General features: G+C 47.2%; 2 protein-coding genes and 1 long non-coding RNA gene across 9 annotated transcripts in view; 1 reads left to right on the top strand and 2 right to left on the bottom strand.

The window, feature by feature from the left end:
• The window catches only part of SNX19 (sorting nexin 19), a 32,637-nt gene extending 25,245 nt beyond the window's left edge, over window positions 1-7,392 (bottom strand). For all 7 annotated transcript variants that reach the window (XR_014067374.1, XR_014067373.1, XM_081536277.1 and 4 more), the window contains exons 1-4: window positions 5,247-7,392; window positions 3,066-3,204; window positions 1,659-1,759; window positions 1,440-1,559 (exon numbers count right to left, since the gene is read on the bottom strand). Coding sequence is in view for 5 of the 7 variants with exons in the window: in XM_081536277.1 (XP_081392403.1) it covers window positions 1,440-1,559; window positions 1,659-1,759; window positions 3,066-3,204; window positions 5,247-6,920 (2,034 nt within the window). In the remaining 2 variants the exon portion in view is untranslated. The remainder of the gene's footprint in view (window positions 1-1,439; window positions 1,560-1,658; window positions 1,760-3,065; window positions 3,205-5,246) is intronic.
• Window positions 7,155-18,292, top strand: LOC145524280 (uncharacterized). Its single transcript, XM_081536290.1, has 4 exons — window positions 7,155-7,599; window positions 10,913-10,980; window positions 12,438-12,501; window positions 17,010-18,292. The coding sequence occupies exons 1-4, from the start codon at window positions 7,513-7,515 to the stop codon at window positions 17,142-17,144; spliced, it is 354 nt and encodes a 117-aa protein (XP_081392416.1). The 5' UTR covers window positions 7,155-7,512; the 3' UTR covers window positions 17,145-18,292.
• Window positions 9,136-18,768, bottom strand: part of LOC145524281 (uncharacterized) — an 87,882-nt gene continuing 78,249 nt past the window's right edge. Inside the window, exons 7-9 of the long non-coding RNA XR_014067375.1 lie at window positions 17,670-17,772; window positions 12,307-12,487; window positions 9,136-10,970 (exon numbers count right to left, since the gene is read on the bottom strand). This is a non-coding gene — a long non-coding RNA (uncharacterized LOC145524281). The remainder of the gene's footprint in view (window positions 10,971-12,306; window positions 12,488-17,669; window positions 17,773-18,768) is intronic.

The following is an 18,768-nucleotide window of genomic DNA, read 5'->3' as shown; positions in this document are numbered from 1 at the left end:
AAAAAAAACAAAAACAAAAACTGGTTTTCCAGTTAGTTCAAAGAATTCCTCTTCTTTAACTACAGAAAGAATAGCAAAAACCACTCAGGTTAAAGTTAAGGAATCTGGAATTCATACAAACTTCTCTATTTATACGGATGAAGTAAAACAATCTTTGCTGAAGAGTAAGAACTATCTCTATTTCTCAGAATGGGAAAACGACATACAGATTTTTGCTAAACAGAAAGAACAAATGAAACCCTAAAATATCAATGAGATGGAAGGAAACATTGACTTTTCCTTTAGTAACTCGATTATTATCAACATTGCTGGCTCAGAGCAGCACAATGCTTGCTTTGTCTTATCCTGTGTTAGTCCTCCTTGGGGAGCACGGCCGGCACAGCCAAGGCAAGACTGAAATGGTCAAGGAGGACCACAGTAGAGACCAGGGGAGAGCAACTCAGGGAAAGAACACAGTGAACTGCATGGATGTGGAGAATGTAGCTGAGAAAATACAGTTCGCTCTCCAGGTTCACAGAATGGTAGTCCTGCCGGGAGAGTCTGTACCTGGTCACTCTCGTATCGTGAGGAGTGAGTACAGTGCATGGCTTTGTGTGGGCACCCAGGGGGCAGGTGTTGAAAAAAATCAGTGAAGGTTAAAAAAAAGAAATCAGTGAAGGAACACATCAGCGTGGGTGAGCAAACCTGCAAGGAACTCCAAGGTTTCAACTTGTTTATCCCTTCCTAGTTTGCAGCCTTCTCCTCATAGCAGTGAATGTCTCCGAACCCCCCTCACTTGAAGTCCCACTTTATCATTTTATCCCCTAAAGTCTAGATTGGAAGAGGGAGACCCCTCTTCTGCCAAAGAGTCAGCGCTTTCTAACCTCTTACAACATATGCATGTTTGATCAGCACAAACCTCAGATTTCTGTCCTGGAGACGCGAGAATCAGTGAGCAACCACTGCTCACAGGCTCCAGCGTGGTGCTCAAATGCCCTGCTAGTGTTTCCAAAGGTTCCAAGATACCATCTGGAACCTTGTTCTCCAGCAGAGAATCACTACGCAAATCTAAATCCAGCTCGGTGTCCTGCCTAAGGGCTCCATCCTGAGTGACCAACACTGGGAATGACCTTCATCGCCAGAAGAGGCCTTCCTGCCCCCACTTGTCCGTGGAGATGTGGACTGAGCCTTGTACCTTTCTCCTGGAATCACAGCGTCATGACATCCCCAGGAGACCTGTGCACGCTTACAGCGTCGGGGGTACTGACGCTCATGGTTGCTCAAGGTCATTCAGCAACGATGACCTCACCAGTATTGGTAACAGGTCTTGAAAACCCCAGTCCATGTTCCACTTACTTACTCCTCTGTGCTGCTCTCCCTCCCCCCGGCTCCCTTCCCTTTCAAACATGCCTCCCCCTCCCCGTGAGAATCTAAGGCTGAGCACGCAGCCCCGCTCATACCTTGTCTATCCTGGAGACCACAAACGGCTTCTTGACAAAGGCAATACGAGCATCTGTGTGGAGAGCAAGGAACTCCTGCATCTCCTCGCTGTTAGCGATCTCAGGAATGGCACAGAGTTGCTGAAAAGACATAAGGACTTCAGAGAGAAACTCCAGTCCCCAGGTCTCCCCACCTTGGCTTGGGTGTCTGGTGGCTACAGTGCAGCAGAGGATGCTGACCTTTAGAAATGATTCCAAGAGGCTCTTGCGGGCTTCCACCCTGTCACTGTCCATGTTTCCAAACGGAAGATCTGGAAAGAGCTTTTTAGGGCCCTTCACATCTTTAAAAAAAAAAAAAAAATTAATTGATTAACATTTACTAAGAACTAGTCCATTTATTACCCATCACATATATAAGACACAGAAACGCCAAATGTATTTCCTGGGGATTTTTACCCTCACCTGCGAACTGAGCTGAGAAGTGACCTGAGGTTGGGGTGGGAGCTGGGTACTAAGGCCTGGGCCTCATCCCTTCAGAGTCCCTCCCCTGGGGCCTCCCCTCCATGGGATTTTATTTCAGGAGTTAGAGATATAACCCAAGGACATAATACAGACAGCCTACTTTCATTATTCATGATAATATTAAGGTATAAGAGGTCACTAGAGTAGTGGTGCATAACAGCCCTGAAGTCTAACTGCCCAGGTTTAAATTTTGGCTCCAATCTCTGCTGTAATAATGACCTTAGGCAACTTGCTCTATCTTTGCTTTTTTCTGTAGAATGAGGATAATGATAGCATCCACCTTGTAGACTGTTATGAGAACTAAATGAGCTAATATGTGTAACATGTTTAGTAGAGAACCGGGCATATATTTTCAGTATTAACTATTGCTATTAAGAAAGAAAACCTATAACTGAAATCCATGATTTATGCCACAACTTATTAAAAATGTTTATTTGAGTGATCATGGGCTTCCCTGGTTGCTCAGCTGGTAAAGAATCTGCCTGCAATGCGGGAGACCTGAGTTTGATCCCTGGGTTGGGAAGATCCCCTGGAGAGGGAATGGCTACCCACTCCAGTATTCTGGCCTGGAGAATTCCATGGACTGTATAGTCCATGGGGTCACAAGGGTCAGACACGACTGAGCGGCTTTCACTTTCACTTGGTATTTTCTTAAAAAACAGAGTAGCTGCTCACCAGCTTTTATGGCTTGAATTAAATTTTATGTTTTCTTATTGTTCCTGTGCCTTATGAGAACCAAATGGCACACCAAGAAGCCTGTTGTTAAAGGAAAGGCAGCAAGGATTTCTGGATAACAGTTTAATATTTAACAGCAACCAGTCCATGAACCTGTTTAACTCCTCACAGGCACAGGTGGAAATACGAAAGTTTCTTTCTTAAGCTTAAACTACATGGAGCCCCAGAACAAAGCATTCAGAGGCAAAGCAGTACCCCGGAAAGCATGTCATGAGTGCTGCCCTTCACTAAAACCCCAAACACCTAAAAGCAAACGGAGAGAGCACGGGACCCTCAAGGCCGCGTTCTCCCCTTCCACCCTCTTCACAGACAACAGGCCTCCAGCCTTTCAGATCAGGGTGGCTGGATGTGAAAAGCAAGCAGGCATTCCGGGGCTGGGGAACTCCTGACTTTTGATGAACTTTCGGAGATCCGATTTCTCCTCCAGACGGGTCTGCAGGTTCAGGAACTCGCGGTAGCGGCGGTTCACGGTGTGGTAGGCCACCTGCTGCAGGCCGCCGCTGTTCTCACCATCGAGGGCCGTCTCATACTGTCGAGAGAAGGTCTGTTGGCTGCGCCAGCTCACTGGCACACAGTAAGAGTGGAGCAGGGTCAAGGGAGCACGCCGTTCCGGTTCCACCCCTGAGCCTCTCAGGTCTGACTGCCGCTCTAAGCTCTAGAACAGCTCAAATCCCAGGGGGCCTGCAGTACGCAACCAGACGCCTTTCCCAACAGAGGCGGCCCAGGAAGTGGGAAATGCAGTTCTACTGCCTTTCACTCCTCCTTCCATCTCAAAGTTCTCCCTGCAAACACTGTTTACTTATAACCACTTTCAAATCCCAAAGACAGGATAAAACAGAAGGTACGATACTGATAATGATACAGGCTCTCTCACCCCTAAATTATGAGGCTGGATGTTATGGGGAGATAACCATCTTGTCATTATCCTCAAACCAGTGATTATCTATACTACTTGAGGGAAGAACAAATAATCCAAAACAGCTGAGGAACAACAATCATTTGTTTGCCTGGACTACACTAAAGAACATGTGTTTTTGTTTCGCTTCGGGCTGATTATTATTCTTGGAGGAACACTGACTCTTTCTTCCCAAGTACAGATCATCTGTCTGTATGATGAGAAGACATGTGAAGACTGGAGATGTTTTATGGGGTGACAGTCAGCTGTCTTCATATGCGAGAAGAGCTGGCATGTGGGAAAAGACAGCAGTGCTGTCCCCCGCAGAGACAACGCCCCGAACGGCATGAAAGCTGGAACTTCATACCTACGGGGGGGAGACTGTGTAAGATACAACGAATGCTGTGGGAGAACGATACATGTGCTTGCTCTCATCAGGAGTAGGTTAGTGTTCCTGTTTGGTTAAGGTATTCTGTGGGCAAGCAACGGAAGAATGGTGAGACTAAGGCTGGTGTTGAAAGCTTATCTAGGGCAGACAGAGGTGTCCATTATGAGTTGGAATGAGCAAAGTAATCCCTAAGGCTAGTACTGAGAAGGAAAGGCCTAGATAAGAGATGCATGTGGAATTCAGGTGAGGGCTCTCACATCCGGAGCCCCTGGGAGCTATGATGCTCCCTGTGGCTATTCTGCTCTGTGAGGGACACTGTATGATACAAGTACATCTCCAAACTTGGCTAGGCCTCAGAATCTCTTGGGCTGCAGAACCTGCTGTCAGAATATGGATTCTGACAGGTGCTAATGGATTCTGAATGAGAATTTCCCAAGAATGGGTCCCAGGATTCCTTATTTTTTAAGAATACAACTCTCTGGGAAACTTGGAGGCAGCCTATATCAAAACCTGATGGCTCAGCTGGTAAAGAATCCGCCTGCAATGCAAGAGACACCAGTTTGATCCTGGGTCGGAAAGATCTGCTGGAAAGGGATAGGCTACCCACTCCAATAGTCTTGGGCTTCCTTTGTGGCTCAGCTGGTAAAGAATCCGCCTGCAATGTGGGAGACCTGGGTTGGGAAGATCCCCTGGAGAAGGGAAAGGCTACCCACTCCAGTATTCTGGCCTGGAGAATTCCATGGATTGACTGTATACTGCATGGGGTCGCAAAGAGTCAGACACAACTGAGCAACTTTCACTCTATCAAAATCAGCTTTAGGGAGCTGCTGCTTGAATCAAACCAGCCACCTGATACAAGCACCCCTTTCCTATCGTTTCTGCCAAGCAGGTCCTACTACCACACTTAAACATCTCCAGGGAGAGGGACTCGCCACCTTTTGAGTATATACAGGTAAACAACCTTCCTTTCTAAAACAAAGTATAAAGGATATTAGTACTTAAAAAAGAAATTAGCAAGGAAGAAGCCTGGAAAGGATTTCTGGGCTGTATCCATTGGAAAAATATGATTACCAGAACAGTGACAGCCCTGAGATTCTAGGATGGTCTGTGAGTGTCATGGAAGCCTACTCTGCTTCACTCCTGAGCTTCAGACCTTCCATATTGACACTGGTTGAATTAACCAGAGCAAAGTAAGAGCAGACTTCCCCCCTCAAAGCACTGGCTTCACTGACTGCTTCCCAAATCCACTCCCAGACCAGAGGGGTGACCGCAGCACGAAGTCTGTTACCTTCACCGTGTAGAGCGTGTATGGGTGGAAACCGGTGCCACTGTGCTCTCGGGCAGTAATGGTGCCAGTGATGCGAAGGTTCTGGATGACCACGGGGCCGTCTGGACTGCCCAGGGGCTCGAAGCTGAAGGTGGCTGAGCTGAGGGGTCCAGGTGGAGAGGAGGAGAGCAGGACCTGTGGCAGACTGGAGTCCAGGGCGCTCCCACCATTGGTGAGATCCTTCTCTAAACACGAGGGGCGTGGGGGGCATATCCTCTCCGGACTGGGCAGCAAAGTTGTGAGAGAGGCGCCATCTTCCTGCTCTCCCTCCTTGTCCGCTGTGTCAATCTGGATCTCTGGGCAGGAATTCAGCATGGAGGCAAGCAGGCCTGGCTCTGTTTCTGTTCCTGGACCCTCCTCAGCTTCCGCTCCTTCTATTGCTTCAGGTCCCTTGCCATCCCTAGGCTCCAGAGGCTGGGCGCCCCCGAGGACACACAGGGCATCCTGAATCCTGGCAGAGAGGAAGGGGCCTGGGGTCATGAGCATGATGGTTTCTTTGCCCAGTTCAGACAAGGGAGACTCCAGCTCTGCATCTTCCGACAAGAACAGAGGCTGCAGGAAACGAGAAGAGCTGTTTCCTACTTTTCTCTCCTCGGGCACTCCCCCCAGATCTCCCTCCAGCGCTTCATGGCCTTCTTCAACTTCTGGGGAGGGGTGTGAAGGCCCGTCTGGCTCACTACAGCTTAGGAGCATCCCGGCTGCTGCTGGAGAAGGGGCTTCTGCGAGACCCTGGACCTCGACAATCAGAGGCAGAGATGTGGGCACTGACGGCTGTTCCAGGGCACTGGCTGGGCAGAGTGGATTAGCCACTCCTGCCGGGTTAGTTCTACCCTTGGAGAAGATGCCCACGAGTACAAGGTGGATCCAGTCCGGATCGGAGAGCTTGCTGATCAGTGGTAAGAAGACATTGCAAGTAATGAGTTCCACCACTATGTGCCTGCCGGTCCGGGTCTCCAAGTGCGGCTTGGGCACTAGTCCTCGAAGCAACACGTTCACGATGCCACGTGTGTAAGTGACCTCAGCGCTGGGGCTCTGCACTGCAGGGTGGGGAGCGCTGGCCCGACAGTAGGCCTCCCAGAGCTGGGAGGGCTCCCCTGGGCCACTCTGCTTCCCAGCGGCCTCCTTCGCCTGAATATAGCTCTGCAGGTGACAACCGCAGAGAGTCAGAACTCTCTGGGCAAGAGCATGTCTGTCCACCCTGGCCATCCTCCTCCGGAGTTCCTGGACCAGCCCTCGCATGGCCGCCTCCATCTCCTCCTCGAAGGCTGGCTCCTGGCTTACCGTGCGGTACCAGGACGACACGAAGTCCCGCATGATCATCCGGATGGTGCGGTCGATCTCCTGCTCCAGCTGCCTCTCGGCCTCGGGGTTTGGGGGGCAGACGGCCATGGGAATGAAGCGCTCCAGGTGCAGCCGCCCTGAAGCCCCCACGATGGCGTCAGAGCCCAGCCATCCTCCCAGCACCAGCAGCAACGCAGACAGAAAGCACAGAAGCCACACGTTGACCAGGAGGTGGATGACCAGGAGCCAGCCAAGCACGGCCCCAAGGGCCACCAGCTTCCGGCTACTCAGCAGGTGACTGACGCCGGGCCCGGCCGGGGGCTCCGGCGCCAGGATCTCCGTCTCTGTCTTCATGGCAGGCGGGAGGGGGCTCCCCGGACCAGAGCCCCTCTCTCACGTCAAAGCCAGCGATGGCGACGCCGAATGTGGCGCGGACACAAGAGCCGGGTGCCGATCAGGCCTCGGCCGGGTCGCGGGCCCTGACGTCCTACAGGCAAGGCCAGGAGACAGGGGCAGCTCGGAGGCTCGGCCTCGCCGCAGCCCCTTCCGGCCGGGACGCTGCTCTCGAGGAAGACCCTGCGACCTTCATGGTGCGGGGTCGACGACCTGCGGCCTCGGAGGCGGGGCAGGGCCGTGGGTCTACCGACTATTTAGTGAGTCCACCATCGAGGTGCCCGTAACCGGCTCGCGCACCGCCCGGCTGAGCCCCGGCGCCAGTGAATGCGGTGGCGTCTCCCCCGCCGCCTCGGAGGGGCCCTCGCCTTGCTGGGGAGGCCGGGCACCTAACCGCAGCCCTGCTGCTGTTAAGGCTGCCGGCCGGCCGGGCGCCGGCGACTACTTCCGGGTCGACGTCGGTGGGAGCGGGGCGTGCGGTGAGAGCGCCGTGCGATCCGCTCCCCGGCTCTGCTCGGCGCTGCACGGCGCCGCCTGGTGGTGAGGAGGCGCCATGACGGCACCTGTGGCACAGGTGCGCGAACGGGTCTGGGCCAGGTGCCTCATTCCCAGCGGTGCGGACCTGCGAGCAGTCTTGCAGGTAATGCCCCTCCGAGACTCAGTGCTAACTGCAGTGTTTAAATTAACTCTTAAAACACCTTCTACTGTTTAGGCAAACTCAGTAATCCAGTTTGTTTTAATCTCAAATGGGAATTTTTTCGATGGCCTGATACACTTTAACATTCACCCCACATTCCACAACGCCCCTCTCTCATCCCCAGTGATCAACTAACCAAACTTGAGCTCAGGAATTGCAGAATACAAGGCATAAAACATTAATACAGAGATAAATATATTCCTAAAATTTCATAATACTATATAACAAAATAATTTTTGTGGTTTGGGGTTATTTGTCAGTAGCATTACCCCGAGCAATCAAATCGTTTGATTATCTTTGTTCAGCCCCTGTGGTATGGAGGAATAGAGTGATGCAGGGTCCTCAAAGACCTTGCAGATAACTGGGGAGATGAGTTCTTGGGTCCCAAGTGAATATTTAATAATTCAGTATGGGATATGGTGAAATGCAAATTATTATATGCATGAAGGTTGCAAATTATTATACCATGGTTTGTAGTGGTTAAGGGGAACCTCACAGAGAAGGGGTCCTTTCTGCTGCCTCTTCAAGGGTATTGTTCAGTTGCTCAGTCATGTCCAATTCTTTGCAACCTCATAGACTGCAGCACCCCAGGCTTCCCTGTCCTTCACCATCTCCCGGAGCTTGCTCAAACTCATGTCCACTGAGTTGGTGATGCCATCCAACCATCTCGTCCTCTGTCATCCCCTTCTCCTCCTGCCTTCAATCTTTCCCAGCATCAAGGTATTTTCTAATGAGTATCAGGTGACCAAAGTATTTATTGGAGCTTCAGCTTGAGCATCAGTCCTTCCAATGAATATTCAGGGTTAATATCCTTTAGGATTGACTGGTTTGATCTTCTTTCAGTCCAAGGGACTCTCAAGAGTCTTCTCCAACACCACAATTCAAAAGCATCAGTTCTTTGGCTCTCAGCTTTCTTTATGGTCCAACTCTCACATCCATAGATGACTACTGGAAAAACCATAGCTTTGACTAGATGGACCTTTGTCAGCAAAGTAATGTCTCTGTTTTTTAATATGTTGTCTAGATTGGTCATAGCTTTTCGCCCCAGGAGCAAGCGTCTTTTAATTTCATGATTGCAGTCACCGTCTGCAATGATTTTGGAGCCGAAGAAAATAAAATCTGTCTCTGTTTCCCCATCTATTTGCCATGAAGTGGTGAGGCCAGATGCCATGATCTTAGTTTTCTGAATGTTAAGCCTAATCCGAAAAAAACTATATATCACTTGAAGTCAACTTTTCACTCTCTTCTTTCACTTTCATCAAGAGTCTTAGTTCCTCTTTACTTTCTGACATAAGGGTGGTGTCATCTGCATATCTGAGTTTATTGATATTTCCCCTGGCAATCTTGATTCCAGCTTGTGACTCATCCAGCCCAGCATTTTGAATGATGTACTCTGCATAGGGCTTCCCAGGTGGTGCCGGTGGTAAAGAACCCGCCTGCCAATGGAAGAGATGCAGGAAACGCAGGTTCAATCCCCTGGGTTGGGAAGATGCCCTGAAGAAGGGCGTGGCAACCCACTCCAGTAGTCTTGCCTGGAGAATCCCATTAACAGAGGAGCCTGGCAGGCTGCAGTCCATAGTACAAAGTGACTTAGAACGTACACACACAATGAATACTCTTTCCCACTTGTACCTGATAACATATAATAATTTTCCCTCTCCATCTAACTTTACCTCTAGATTTATCTGTGTACCTGCAGTTGACATTATTCCATTTGTTTAAAGTCAGAGTCATATTTTGTTGTATGAATGTACTACTTTTTCTTTATCCATTCACCTGTCCATGTACATTTGCTTACTTTCATATCTGGGCTGTTTTGCAAATTGCTGTGGTGCATAATTGTGTTCATGAGTTTCCCAAAATCTGATTTTCTCCACATTTGCTCTTAGAAGTTGGACTGCCGGATCATATGGTTCATCTATTTCAACCGTGGAAATGCATAGCTAGATATGTCCCCTCAGCAACAGTTACCAATAAAATTTCACCAGCACTATTTGAGTCTTTTTTCTTCACCCCACTGTAGCATTTTTTGTCTCTAGATTTTTTTGTGAGTGGTCATTTGGACTTCTCTACTTCCCTGGTGGCTCAGACGGTAAAGCATCTGCCTACAATGCGGGAGGACCCAGGTTCAATCCCTGGGTCAGGAAGATCCTCTGGAGAAGGAAACGGCAACCCACTCCAGTACTCTTGCCTGGAGAATTCCATGGACAGAGGAGCATGGTAGGCTACAGTCCATGGGGTCGCAAAGAGTCAGATACGACTGAGTGGTTTCACTCACTCACTCACTCATGGCAATAGACTGTTGTCATTTTGATTGTTTTGTGTCTAATTATTCACGTAACTGAGAACCTTTTCCTGCACGTTCTTAAAAATAGTTGTAGACTGTATTTATCTCTTGATATTTTCTTCTGATAGTTTGACCTATTTTTGCATTTTTATTCTTTAGCTCTGGAGATTTTGTAAGATCAAGTGTCATGTAGAGCCCAGCAATTTTTGTGAATATTAAGTACTAGGAGGAAAACTTTTAAGGTTGCTACTGTGGGGAACTGCCATTTGACTGCAGGACACCCTCATGCCCAAAGGTGGTGACCCTGCCAATGAAAGCTTTATGACAGTTTTAATTTGGGTCTGTACAATATTCTGGCATGTACTTGAACCAACACCCAAAAGCTTTATTTTAAGGATGCTTTTTGCCTACCAACAGCATAGACATGTTCCATTTTTTCCAGCCCCTGCTACCCTGGTATGACATATCAAACCTCAAAAACTCTTATCTGTTGATATGAATATCAGTTTCATTTTAGCTCATTTTAAACAGAGAAGCAAAAAAATCAGGGGGACTATTTTTTCAGGTTTTTTCAGGGAGAAAAATGAAAATTAGAAGACAAAATATGTGCAGCTAATTGGCTTCTTGAGTCACTAATTGTTTGCACGAATTTTCTTTTATTTTTTCAAGTGTGACCTTTCATTTATATAATAAGAAATACAGAATTAGAAGAAACCAATCAAAATGATGGCTTGTTTCTATCTAGAAAATCTGAATATAAAGGAACCAATGGGAGCCACAAAGATCAGGGTGCCAAGGTTTTAAGAATATTTTAGGTTTGCAAATAATAATATTTTAGGTATGCTTGTAATCCCAACAATACATTCTTCTCTGATAAAGAATATACCTTTCCAGAAGTCTTCCAGTGTGGTCATCTCCTGCTGAAGCCTTGGATGCTGGAATCAGGCCACTTCCTGTCTGTCTTTACAGGACACTGGGCTGCACTCTAAATTTCTGGCTTCCCTCTGGATCCTGACCATCATGTGGCCTAAGAAATGGTAACATTTTTGTTTTGCCCATTGAAATATTTAATGACAGATTCTTTCAGTTTCCTGATGTGGGTGAAGTGTGGAGCCCAGTGATGCTTTCTTATTCAAGAAATGTGCATCCTAGTCCACATGAGGGTGAGCCCTGTCAACAGCGAGAGACCCTGCATGTGTATGACCTGTGCCTCCTGGGAGAGCAGCTTTAGGCTAGCGTAAACTTGACCAAGTTCTGTCTACATGATAGATTTAGGCCTCTCCAAGTCCTGTCTACACTGACGATGTTTAGACGAGACCGTGTGCTTCTACAATGAGAACATTTAGATCTGACCCTGTTCTGTGCACTGGGACGTGGAGACCTGGGTAGAGACCTGGCCTGCCTCTGTCCTGGAAAACTCCGCGCCTGCGTCTGAATGTCAGTGCTCAGATGTCTTGGGTCTGGGGCTGAGGGGGGCTTCTCTGGGCAACGTGCTCTTCTCTGAGGGGGTTCCATGGCCCTCCCAGGGGGCAGGGCTGCGATAGGCTCTTAGTCTCTCCCCTGCCGGGTTCACCTTCCCTGGGGCTAATGGAGACCCCTCAGGTGGGCTTCCTGGTAATCATTCCAATTTTCTAACATATTTGGTTTGAGTAGGGAGGCAGGTTCACCTGGTGGACTGACTGCAGGGCGTAGGGATCAGGCAAAAAACCAATGGGATCAGGTGAGGTTGCCGCTGCAACCTCCTTCCGGCTGACTCTCCTCCGGAGAGAACAGACCCGCCCCTCATCCTTCAGCCTGGCTCTCCTGTTTTCTCATCACCTCAGTGGGACAAGAAAGACAGAGCCTGCCAGAGCCAAGGTAGCGTGTTCAGCTCTAGCACGAGCTTTCAAACCAGCAAAAAGTCACACAGAACCAAAGTGACAACAGGAGGGGCCTGACTTCTCAGGGACCATCGTGGGGAGAGGAGAAGATCCTTCACTTCTTTCTAGGGTCCCAGGCGGCCCCAGGGACCTGGCTGGTTTACACATCGGAGGCCCACTGACCACAGCCATGGTGTCCTGACCGAGGGGACGTGTGCCCCCAGGTGGGGAGTCTGGGGACTGTGTGAGTCTCACCCCCTTTGCATGGTCAGGATCATGTGCGGGGAGACCACACACACAAAGCTAAGAAAGAGGGAAGAACCCTTGGGAGCTCCCATTGTGTTTAGGATGTATCACTTTACCATATTCACTTTACACAGGCCTGATACCTGTTTGCCTCTTTACCCCTGAGAGGTTCCCCCTCCCTGGGGCTCCTGGGGACAACTCCTGTGGGCTACCCGGTAATTACTCCAGCACGAGCCTGGGGAGAAGTGGGGCAGGCACCTGGTGGACAGACTGCACAGCATGGGGATCAGGCAAAAAAACAATGGGATCAGGTGAGGTTGCTGCCGTGATCTCCTTCCGGTTGACCGTCCCTACTCAGCAGAGACCAGACCCTGCCCCTTGTCTTCCAGCCCTGCATCTGGTGTGTTTTCTCAGCTCCTCAGCGGGACAAGGACCGAGCCTGCCAGAACCAAGGTAGGTGTTCAACGTTATCATGACAGCTGTAGAAACAGTTAATATCATAGAACCAAAGCGAAAGAGGAGGACTTCTCTGGGACAATGTGGGGAGAGGAGACCGACCATACACTTCTTTCTGCTATCCCAGGAGGTTACAGGAACCCCCTCGTTTCCACCTTAGGGGTCCAACCAGCAGAGACCTGCTGTCCTAACCAAGGGTCATGGGGTCCCAGGTGCAGGGCCTGGAGAGGTGGTGTCACCTTGGAGACTGTGGACATGTGTTCCCAGTTCAGTCCTGGGGACTGTGTGGGTCTCACCCCATCCACGTGGGTCAGAATCCTGTACCAGAGACCCCATGTCTGCCCTTTACCTGCAGTGTGTCTTGTCCCCTCTGAGATTCCCATCCTCCGAACTGAGGGTGTTGCCCTGATTAACCTGTGGTCCTTTCTCTTCTGTTCATCTGGTGACATTCACATGAGGTCAGGCAGCTTCGCGTGGGTCATATTAATATCACAGCACATCACATATCCCATTCATAGGGGTCACCACTGTCTGGCTTCCCCTAGACCGAGCCCAGGTAATTTAATCTGTAATTGAATTGTTATTTTATATCGGAGTACAGTTGATTTCCGATGTTTTGTTTTAGGTGTACATGAATTTGAGTCAGTTATTCATAGACCTATACCTATTCTTCTGTTTTTTCCTCATGTAGGTTATTACAGTTTGTTTAGGAGAGTTCCCTGTTCTATCCAGTAGGCCCTTTTTCATTATTGACTTGATATATATTAATCTGCATATTTTCATCCCAGACTCTTAATTCATCCCTCCCTTCAAACTTTCTTTTGATAATGTAATCATAATTTGGTTTTCTCAGGCTGTGAGTCTGTTTCTGTTTTGTACATTTGTTCATTGGTATGAATTTGTAGATTCCACCTGTACATGATATTGTCTGTTTCTCTCTGACTTACCTCACATAGAATGATAATGTCTCGGTTCATCCAAGTGGCTGCCAGTATGATCATTTTGTTCTGTTCTATGGCTGAGTAGAATTCTAGGGTATAGATGTACCACGTAGTCTTCATTTTTCTGTCAGTGGACATTTTGTTGGCTTTTGTGTCTTAGCTATTGTAAATAGTGCTGTCCTGAAAATCAAGGTACACGTGTCATTTTGAAAGGTGATTTTTCTCTGGACCTAAGCAGAGGAATGAGATTGCAGGATCATCTGTTACCTCTCTGCTTAGTGTTTCAAGGAACCTCCATGTTGTTTTCCGTAGAGGCTTCACCATTTACATTTCTACCAAGATTGTAGGAGGATTCTCTTTTCTGTACATCCTCTGTGGTATTTATTCTTCGTTTATCTTTTTGATGATGGCCATTGTGACCAGTGTGAAGTGATACCAATTGCAGTTTTGATTGGCATTGATTTAATAATTATTGATGTGGAGTACCTTTCCATGTGCTTTTATTACTTTATGCCTTTTGAGTACAATTTGCCTCTTGAAACTGGCTTCCTGAAACTTGGCCCTGTTTGGAATTCTTTTCTGATGATTTATCCCAGGACATTTCTTGAGAGCAGGTGTCATTTAAAGCCCTGCTGGATCAGTGACCATTAGGAGCCCTTCAGCATCTGTTTTATGGATTCCCTGCTGGCTCAGTGGTAAAGAATCTGCCTGCAATGCAGGAGGCTTGTAGGAGGCACGGGTTCAACCCCTGGGTTGGGAGGATCCCCTGGAGCAGGAAATGGTAACCCACTCCAATAGTCTTGCCTGGGAAATCTCATGGACAGAGGAGCCTGGCGGGCTACAGTCCATGGGGTGGCACAGAGTCAGACAGGACTGAGTGACTAAACAACAGCAGCACCTGTTTTAAGGTGTATATATCGATCTGAACCAGCTATTTACTCCCTGCACACTCTCCACATTTCTTTTTTGGTAACCTTAAGTTTCTTTTCTAAGTCTGTGGAGCTGTTTCTCCTTTGTAATGAAGTTCGTTTGTATGCATTTTTTGATTACACCTAGAAGTGATATCATATGACACTTGTCTGTACCTGTCTCCCTTACTTCACTTGGAATGATCATCTTAAGCTTCTTTCCTGAAGCTGGACTTGACTTTATTTCCTACTTCTTTATGGTTGAGAAATATTGCATTGTGTACCTGTATCCCATCATGTATCCATTCAGCTATGATTTCTACAGTTAGCTTGCTTCCCAGACTTGTCTATTGGACCTTGTGGGGCCGAGATTGCGAGGGTTCCTGTGTCTTTTAAATTTTTTATTTTCTCCAGGTTTATGCCCAGGTGTGGAGAAGGCAATGGCACCCCACTCCAGTAGTCTTGCCTGGAGAATCCCATGGACGCAGGGGCTTGGTAGGCTGCAGTCCATGGGGTCGCTAAGGGTCGGATGACTGAGTGACTTCACTTTCACTTTTCACTTTCCTGCATTGGAGAAGGAAATGGCAACCCACTCCAGTGTTCTTGCCTGGAGAATCCCAGGGACGGAGGAGCCTGGTGGGCTGCCATCTATGGGGTGGCACAGAGTCGGACACGACTGAAGCGACTTGGCTGCAGCACCAGCATGCCCAGGTGTGGGATTGCTGAGTCCTAAAGTACTTCTATGGTATTTTTTAAATGAACCTCCACACTGTTCTCCCTACTGGATGTTCATACGTAGATTGCGATCAACAGTGCAGGAGGGTTCCCTTGTCTCCATACCCTCTCCAGCATTTATTCGTTTCTTAATAATTTTATTTATTCTTTGGTTGCACTGGGGCTTGGTTGCTGAGTGCAGGCTTTCTCTATCTACAGCGAGCAGAGGCTGCTCCCTAGTTTCACTGTGCAAGCTTCTCATTGCAGTGGCTTCTGGTTGCAGAACAGAGGCTCTAGAGTGCCAGGCTTCAGTAGTTCCGGCGTGAGGGCTCAGTAGTTGTGGTTCAGGGGCTTGGTTGTCCCACAGATGTGGAATCTTCCCAGACCAGGGACTGAACTTGTGACTCTTGCATTTGCAGACAGATTCTTAACCACTGCACCACCAGGGAAGTCCTAGCATTTATTCTTAAAGATGTTTGGAGATGGCCATCTGACCAATGTGAGTGCATACCTCATTGGACTCATTTGATTTTCGTCTTTCTAATAATTAGTGATGCTGAGCATCTTTTCATGTGCCTAAGTGCAATCTGCAGGCCTTCCTCAGAGAAATATCCATTTCAATCTTTGGTCCATTTTGTTCCTGGGTTGTATTTATTTTTGATATGGAGTTGCACAAGCTGCCTGTATGTTTTGGAGATGAATCCCTTGTGGGTATCTTCCGTTGCAGATCTTTCTTCCTATTCTGAGAGCTGTCCTTGTCTCTCGTTTAGGGTTTCCTTTGGAACGCAAATGGTTTTGTGGTTAATGAGGTCCCATTTTCTGATTTGTGGTTTATTTTTAATTATTCTAGGAGGTAGATCCACAACAAACTTGCTACATTTTATGTCAAATTGTGTCCTGTTTATATTTTTCATAACATCCATCATCACATTTAGATATGTATACTATTTGAAGTTTATTTTGTGTATGGTGTTAGGACGTTTTCTCATTTCATTTTCATGGTTGAAGGAACCCTCCCAGGGTTCTCCATAGTGGCTGTTACCAACGTACATCCCAAACATCCGTGCAGGATGGTTCCCTTGTCTGCACACCCTCTCCAGCACTTATTGTTTGTAGTTGTTCAGTGGCTCAGTCCAACTCTGCGACCCCATGGTCTGCAGCACGCCAGGTTCCCCTGTCCTTCACCATCTCCCGGAGCTTGCTCAAACTCATGTCCATTGAGTCAGTGATGCCATCCAACCATCTCATCCTCTGTCGTCCCCTTTTCCTCCTGCCTTCAATCTTTCCAGCATCAGGGTCTTTTCCAGTGAGTCGGCTCTTTGCTTCAGGAGGCCACAGTTTGTTTGTAGAGTGTTTGGCAAGGGCCATTCTTACCTGCGTAATGTGATACCTTGTTGTAGGTTAGATTTGCATTTCTCTAATGTTCAGCAATGTTGACATCTTTTCATGTGATTTTTTTAAAGGTGTGAGTTAAACTTACATCTTGAAATTGGCTTCTCTAACTCTTGCCTTGTTTTGGATTCTTTCTCGATGACCAACCTAAGACATTTCTCGAGAGTGTGTGTTTTCTTCTTACAGCCCCTGGAGCCTTGTGAATATCACATGCCCAGCAGCAGAGCTCTTCATGGTGTCATTGCGGAAAAAGTGGCCACAAGGCGACAGTACTTCTTCATGCCTCAGGCTTCTTTGTTTTGCTATAACTTCCTTGTTATTTTCTATTGGAATAGAGTGGATTTCTGATGTTGCCTTTGTTTCAGGTATACAGGAACTAGATTCAGTTATACACAGATGTTTATTCTCTTTTTTTCCCACATTTAGTTGATTACAGTGTGTTCAATAAACTTCCCGATGCTATTCAGTAGGTACTTTTTATCATGTTTGATACATGTTAATGTGTATGTTTTAATTCCAATCTCTTCATTTCTCCTGCCTGTATCTGAAGATTGAGGCTCTTCAGAGGGCAACAGGCACTCCAGGTCCATTGTGGAGACTTGCTACCTGCCCTATGCTCTCAGCTCCCTCAGCTCCAGGACACTCCAGCCTTGAGAAGCAAACCAGCCTGGCTCCAGGGACGTGACATCAGCTCAGATCAGTATGTCCTGAGGGGAATAGAGTAGGAATTTCTTTTTCATTTTTTCTGTTTCATCCCGTCATTTGAACTGGAGTGTACAGGTGAATTACAATCTTGTGGATGTTTTGATTTTTCCTTTTCCTTCCACAGGAAATTGTTTCACTTCTACATAGATGTATATATGATTTATTGGGTTTTTTTTTTCTTTATAGGTTAATACAGAGTATGGAGTATGTTTCCTTGTGTTACACAGTGGGTCCTGGTCACTTACTTTATCAATAGTAGTGTGCCTGTATTAGTCTGAAACAGCTCATTTCTCCATGCCCCACATCTTTATATCTTGATGACCAAAAGTTTCTTTTCTAAGTCTGTGAATCTGTGTCTCTGGGCAGTAAATTCACTTGTACCCATCTTTAGATTACACCTAGAAGTGATATCCTACGATATTTGTCTCTCCCTACTTCCCTTTCTTCTCTTGGAGTGATCATCATGACTTTCTTACCTGGAGCTGGACTTGACATTATTTCCTACCTCGTTATGGTTGAGAAATATTCCATCGTGTCCATGTACTCCATCTTGCATCCATTCATCTGTGCTTCTACAATTAGCTTGCTTTCTTGTCTTGCTGTTGTACCTAGTGGAGCCAAAATCACAGGGTTGCCCATTTCTGTTAAACTTTTGGTTTTCCCGACTCAGCTGCCACGACCCCACCGCAGTCCAGACAAAAGACATAAGCCCACTGAGGCTCTCGGGACGGGAGAGCAGCCCAAGTCAGGGAGATCAGAGGGAATATACTAGGCATTGATTTTCTTTCCTTTTCTTTAATCTGATGCCTGTGCTATATTGGACTGGAGTTGATTTTCACTTTTATGCTTGTCAGTATACAGCCATCTGACTGGCTTATGACATAAGTGAATTTCTTTTTTGGATTATTTTACCAAAGAGATTAAGGCAGAAGGTCAAATAAAGTATCCTGTAATGAACAGCAGGGCCATCTTGAGTATCTATTAGAGATACAGACTTCTGTGTATCAGTTACAGATACAGATTTCTGTGTACATGTGAAAGGAAGGAAGGATGTAATCCTTGTAGACTATCTATTACAGATACAGATATCTGTGTCTATGTTAATCCTCCCTACCTCGTAATTCATTCCTGGCTCTTTACTGTTTTTTTTTTTTATCTTTTTTTCTTTTAAATAAATTTATTCATTTTAGTTGGGGGCTAATCACTTTACAATATTGTAGTGGTTTTTGCCATACATTGACATGAATCAGCCATGGGTTTACATGTGTTCCCCATCCTGAACCCCTCTCCCACCTCCCTCCCCATCCCATCCCTCTGGGTCATCCCATTGCCCCAGCCCTGGGGTGTTTGATTTCTCAGAGTCTATTTTTGTGTTTTAAATTAGTTTCTTTGTATATTTCTAAAATGTTGACTGTAAGGGATATAATATTCTTTTGTCTTCCTCTCTCTGCCTTACTTCACTTAGTGTGTGATCCTCCAAGGTACATCCTAACACCAACCAATGGCATTATTTCATATTTTAAGTGGTGGCTTTTCATGGCTGAGTAATGGCACTTTAGCCCCCTGATGCGAAGAGCAGACTCATTGAAAAAGACCCTGATGCA

This window comes from Giraffa tippelskirchi, chromosome 10 (assembly GCF_054371585.1).
Source record: "Giraffa tippelskirchi isolate mGirTip1 chromosome 10, T2T-mGirTip1v1.2.pri, whole genome shotgun sequence".
Lineage (NCBI taxonomy): Eukaryota > Metazoa > Chordata > Mammalia > Artiodactyla > Giraffidae > Giraffa > Giraffa tippelskirchi.
This window is presented reverse-complemented; position numbering and strand designations above follow the sequence as displayed.

Coding starts and splice junctions, on each gene's coding strand:
- LOC145524280 (XM_081536290.1), top strand. CDS start 7,513: ATGACGGCACCTGTGGCACAGGTGCGCGAACGGGTCTGGGCCAGGTGC. Junction 7,600..10,912: donor ACCTGCGAGCAGTCTTGCAG/GTAATGCCCCTC, acceptor CTGTCTTTACAG/GACACTGGGCTGCACTCTAA. Junction 10,981..12,437: donor ATCATGTGGCCTAAGAAATG/GTAACATTTTTG, acceptor CTTGTCTTCCAG/CCCTGCATCTGGTGTGTTTT.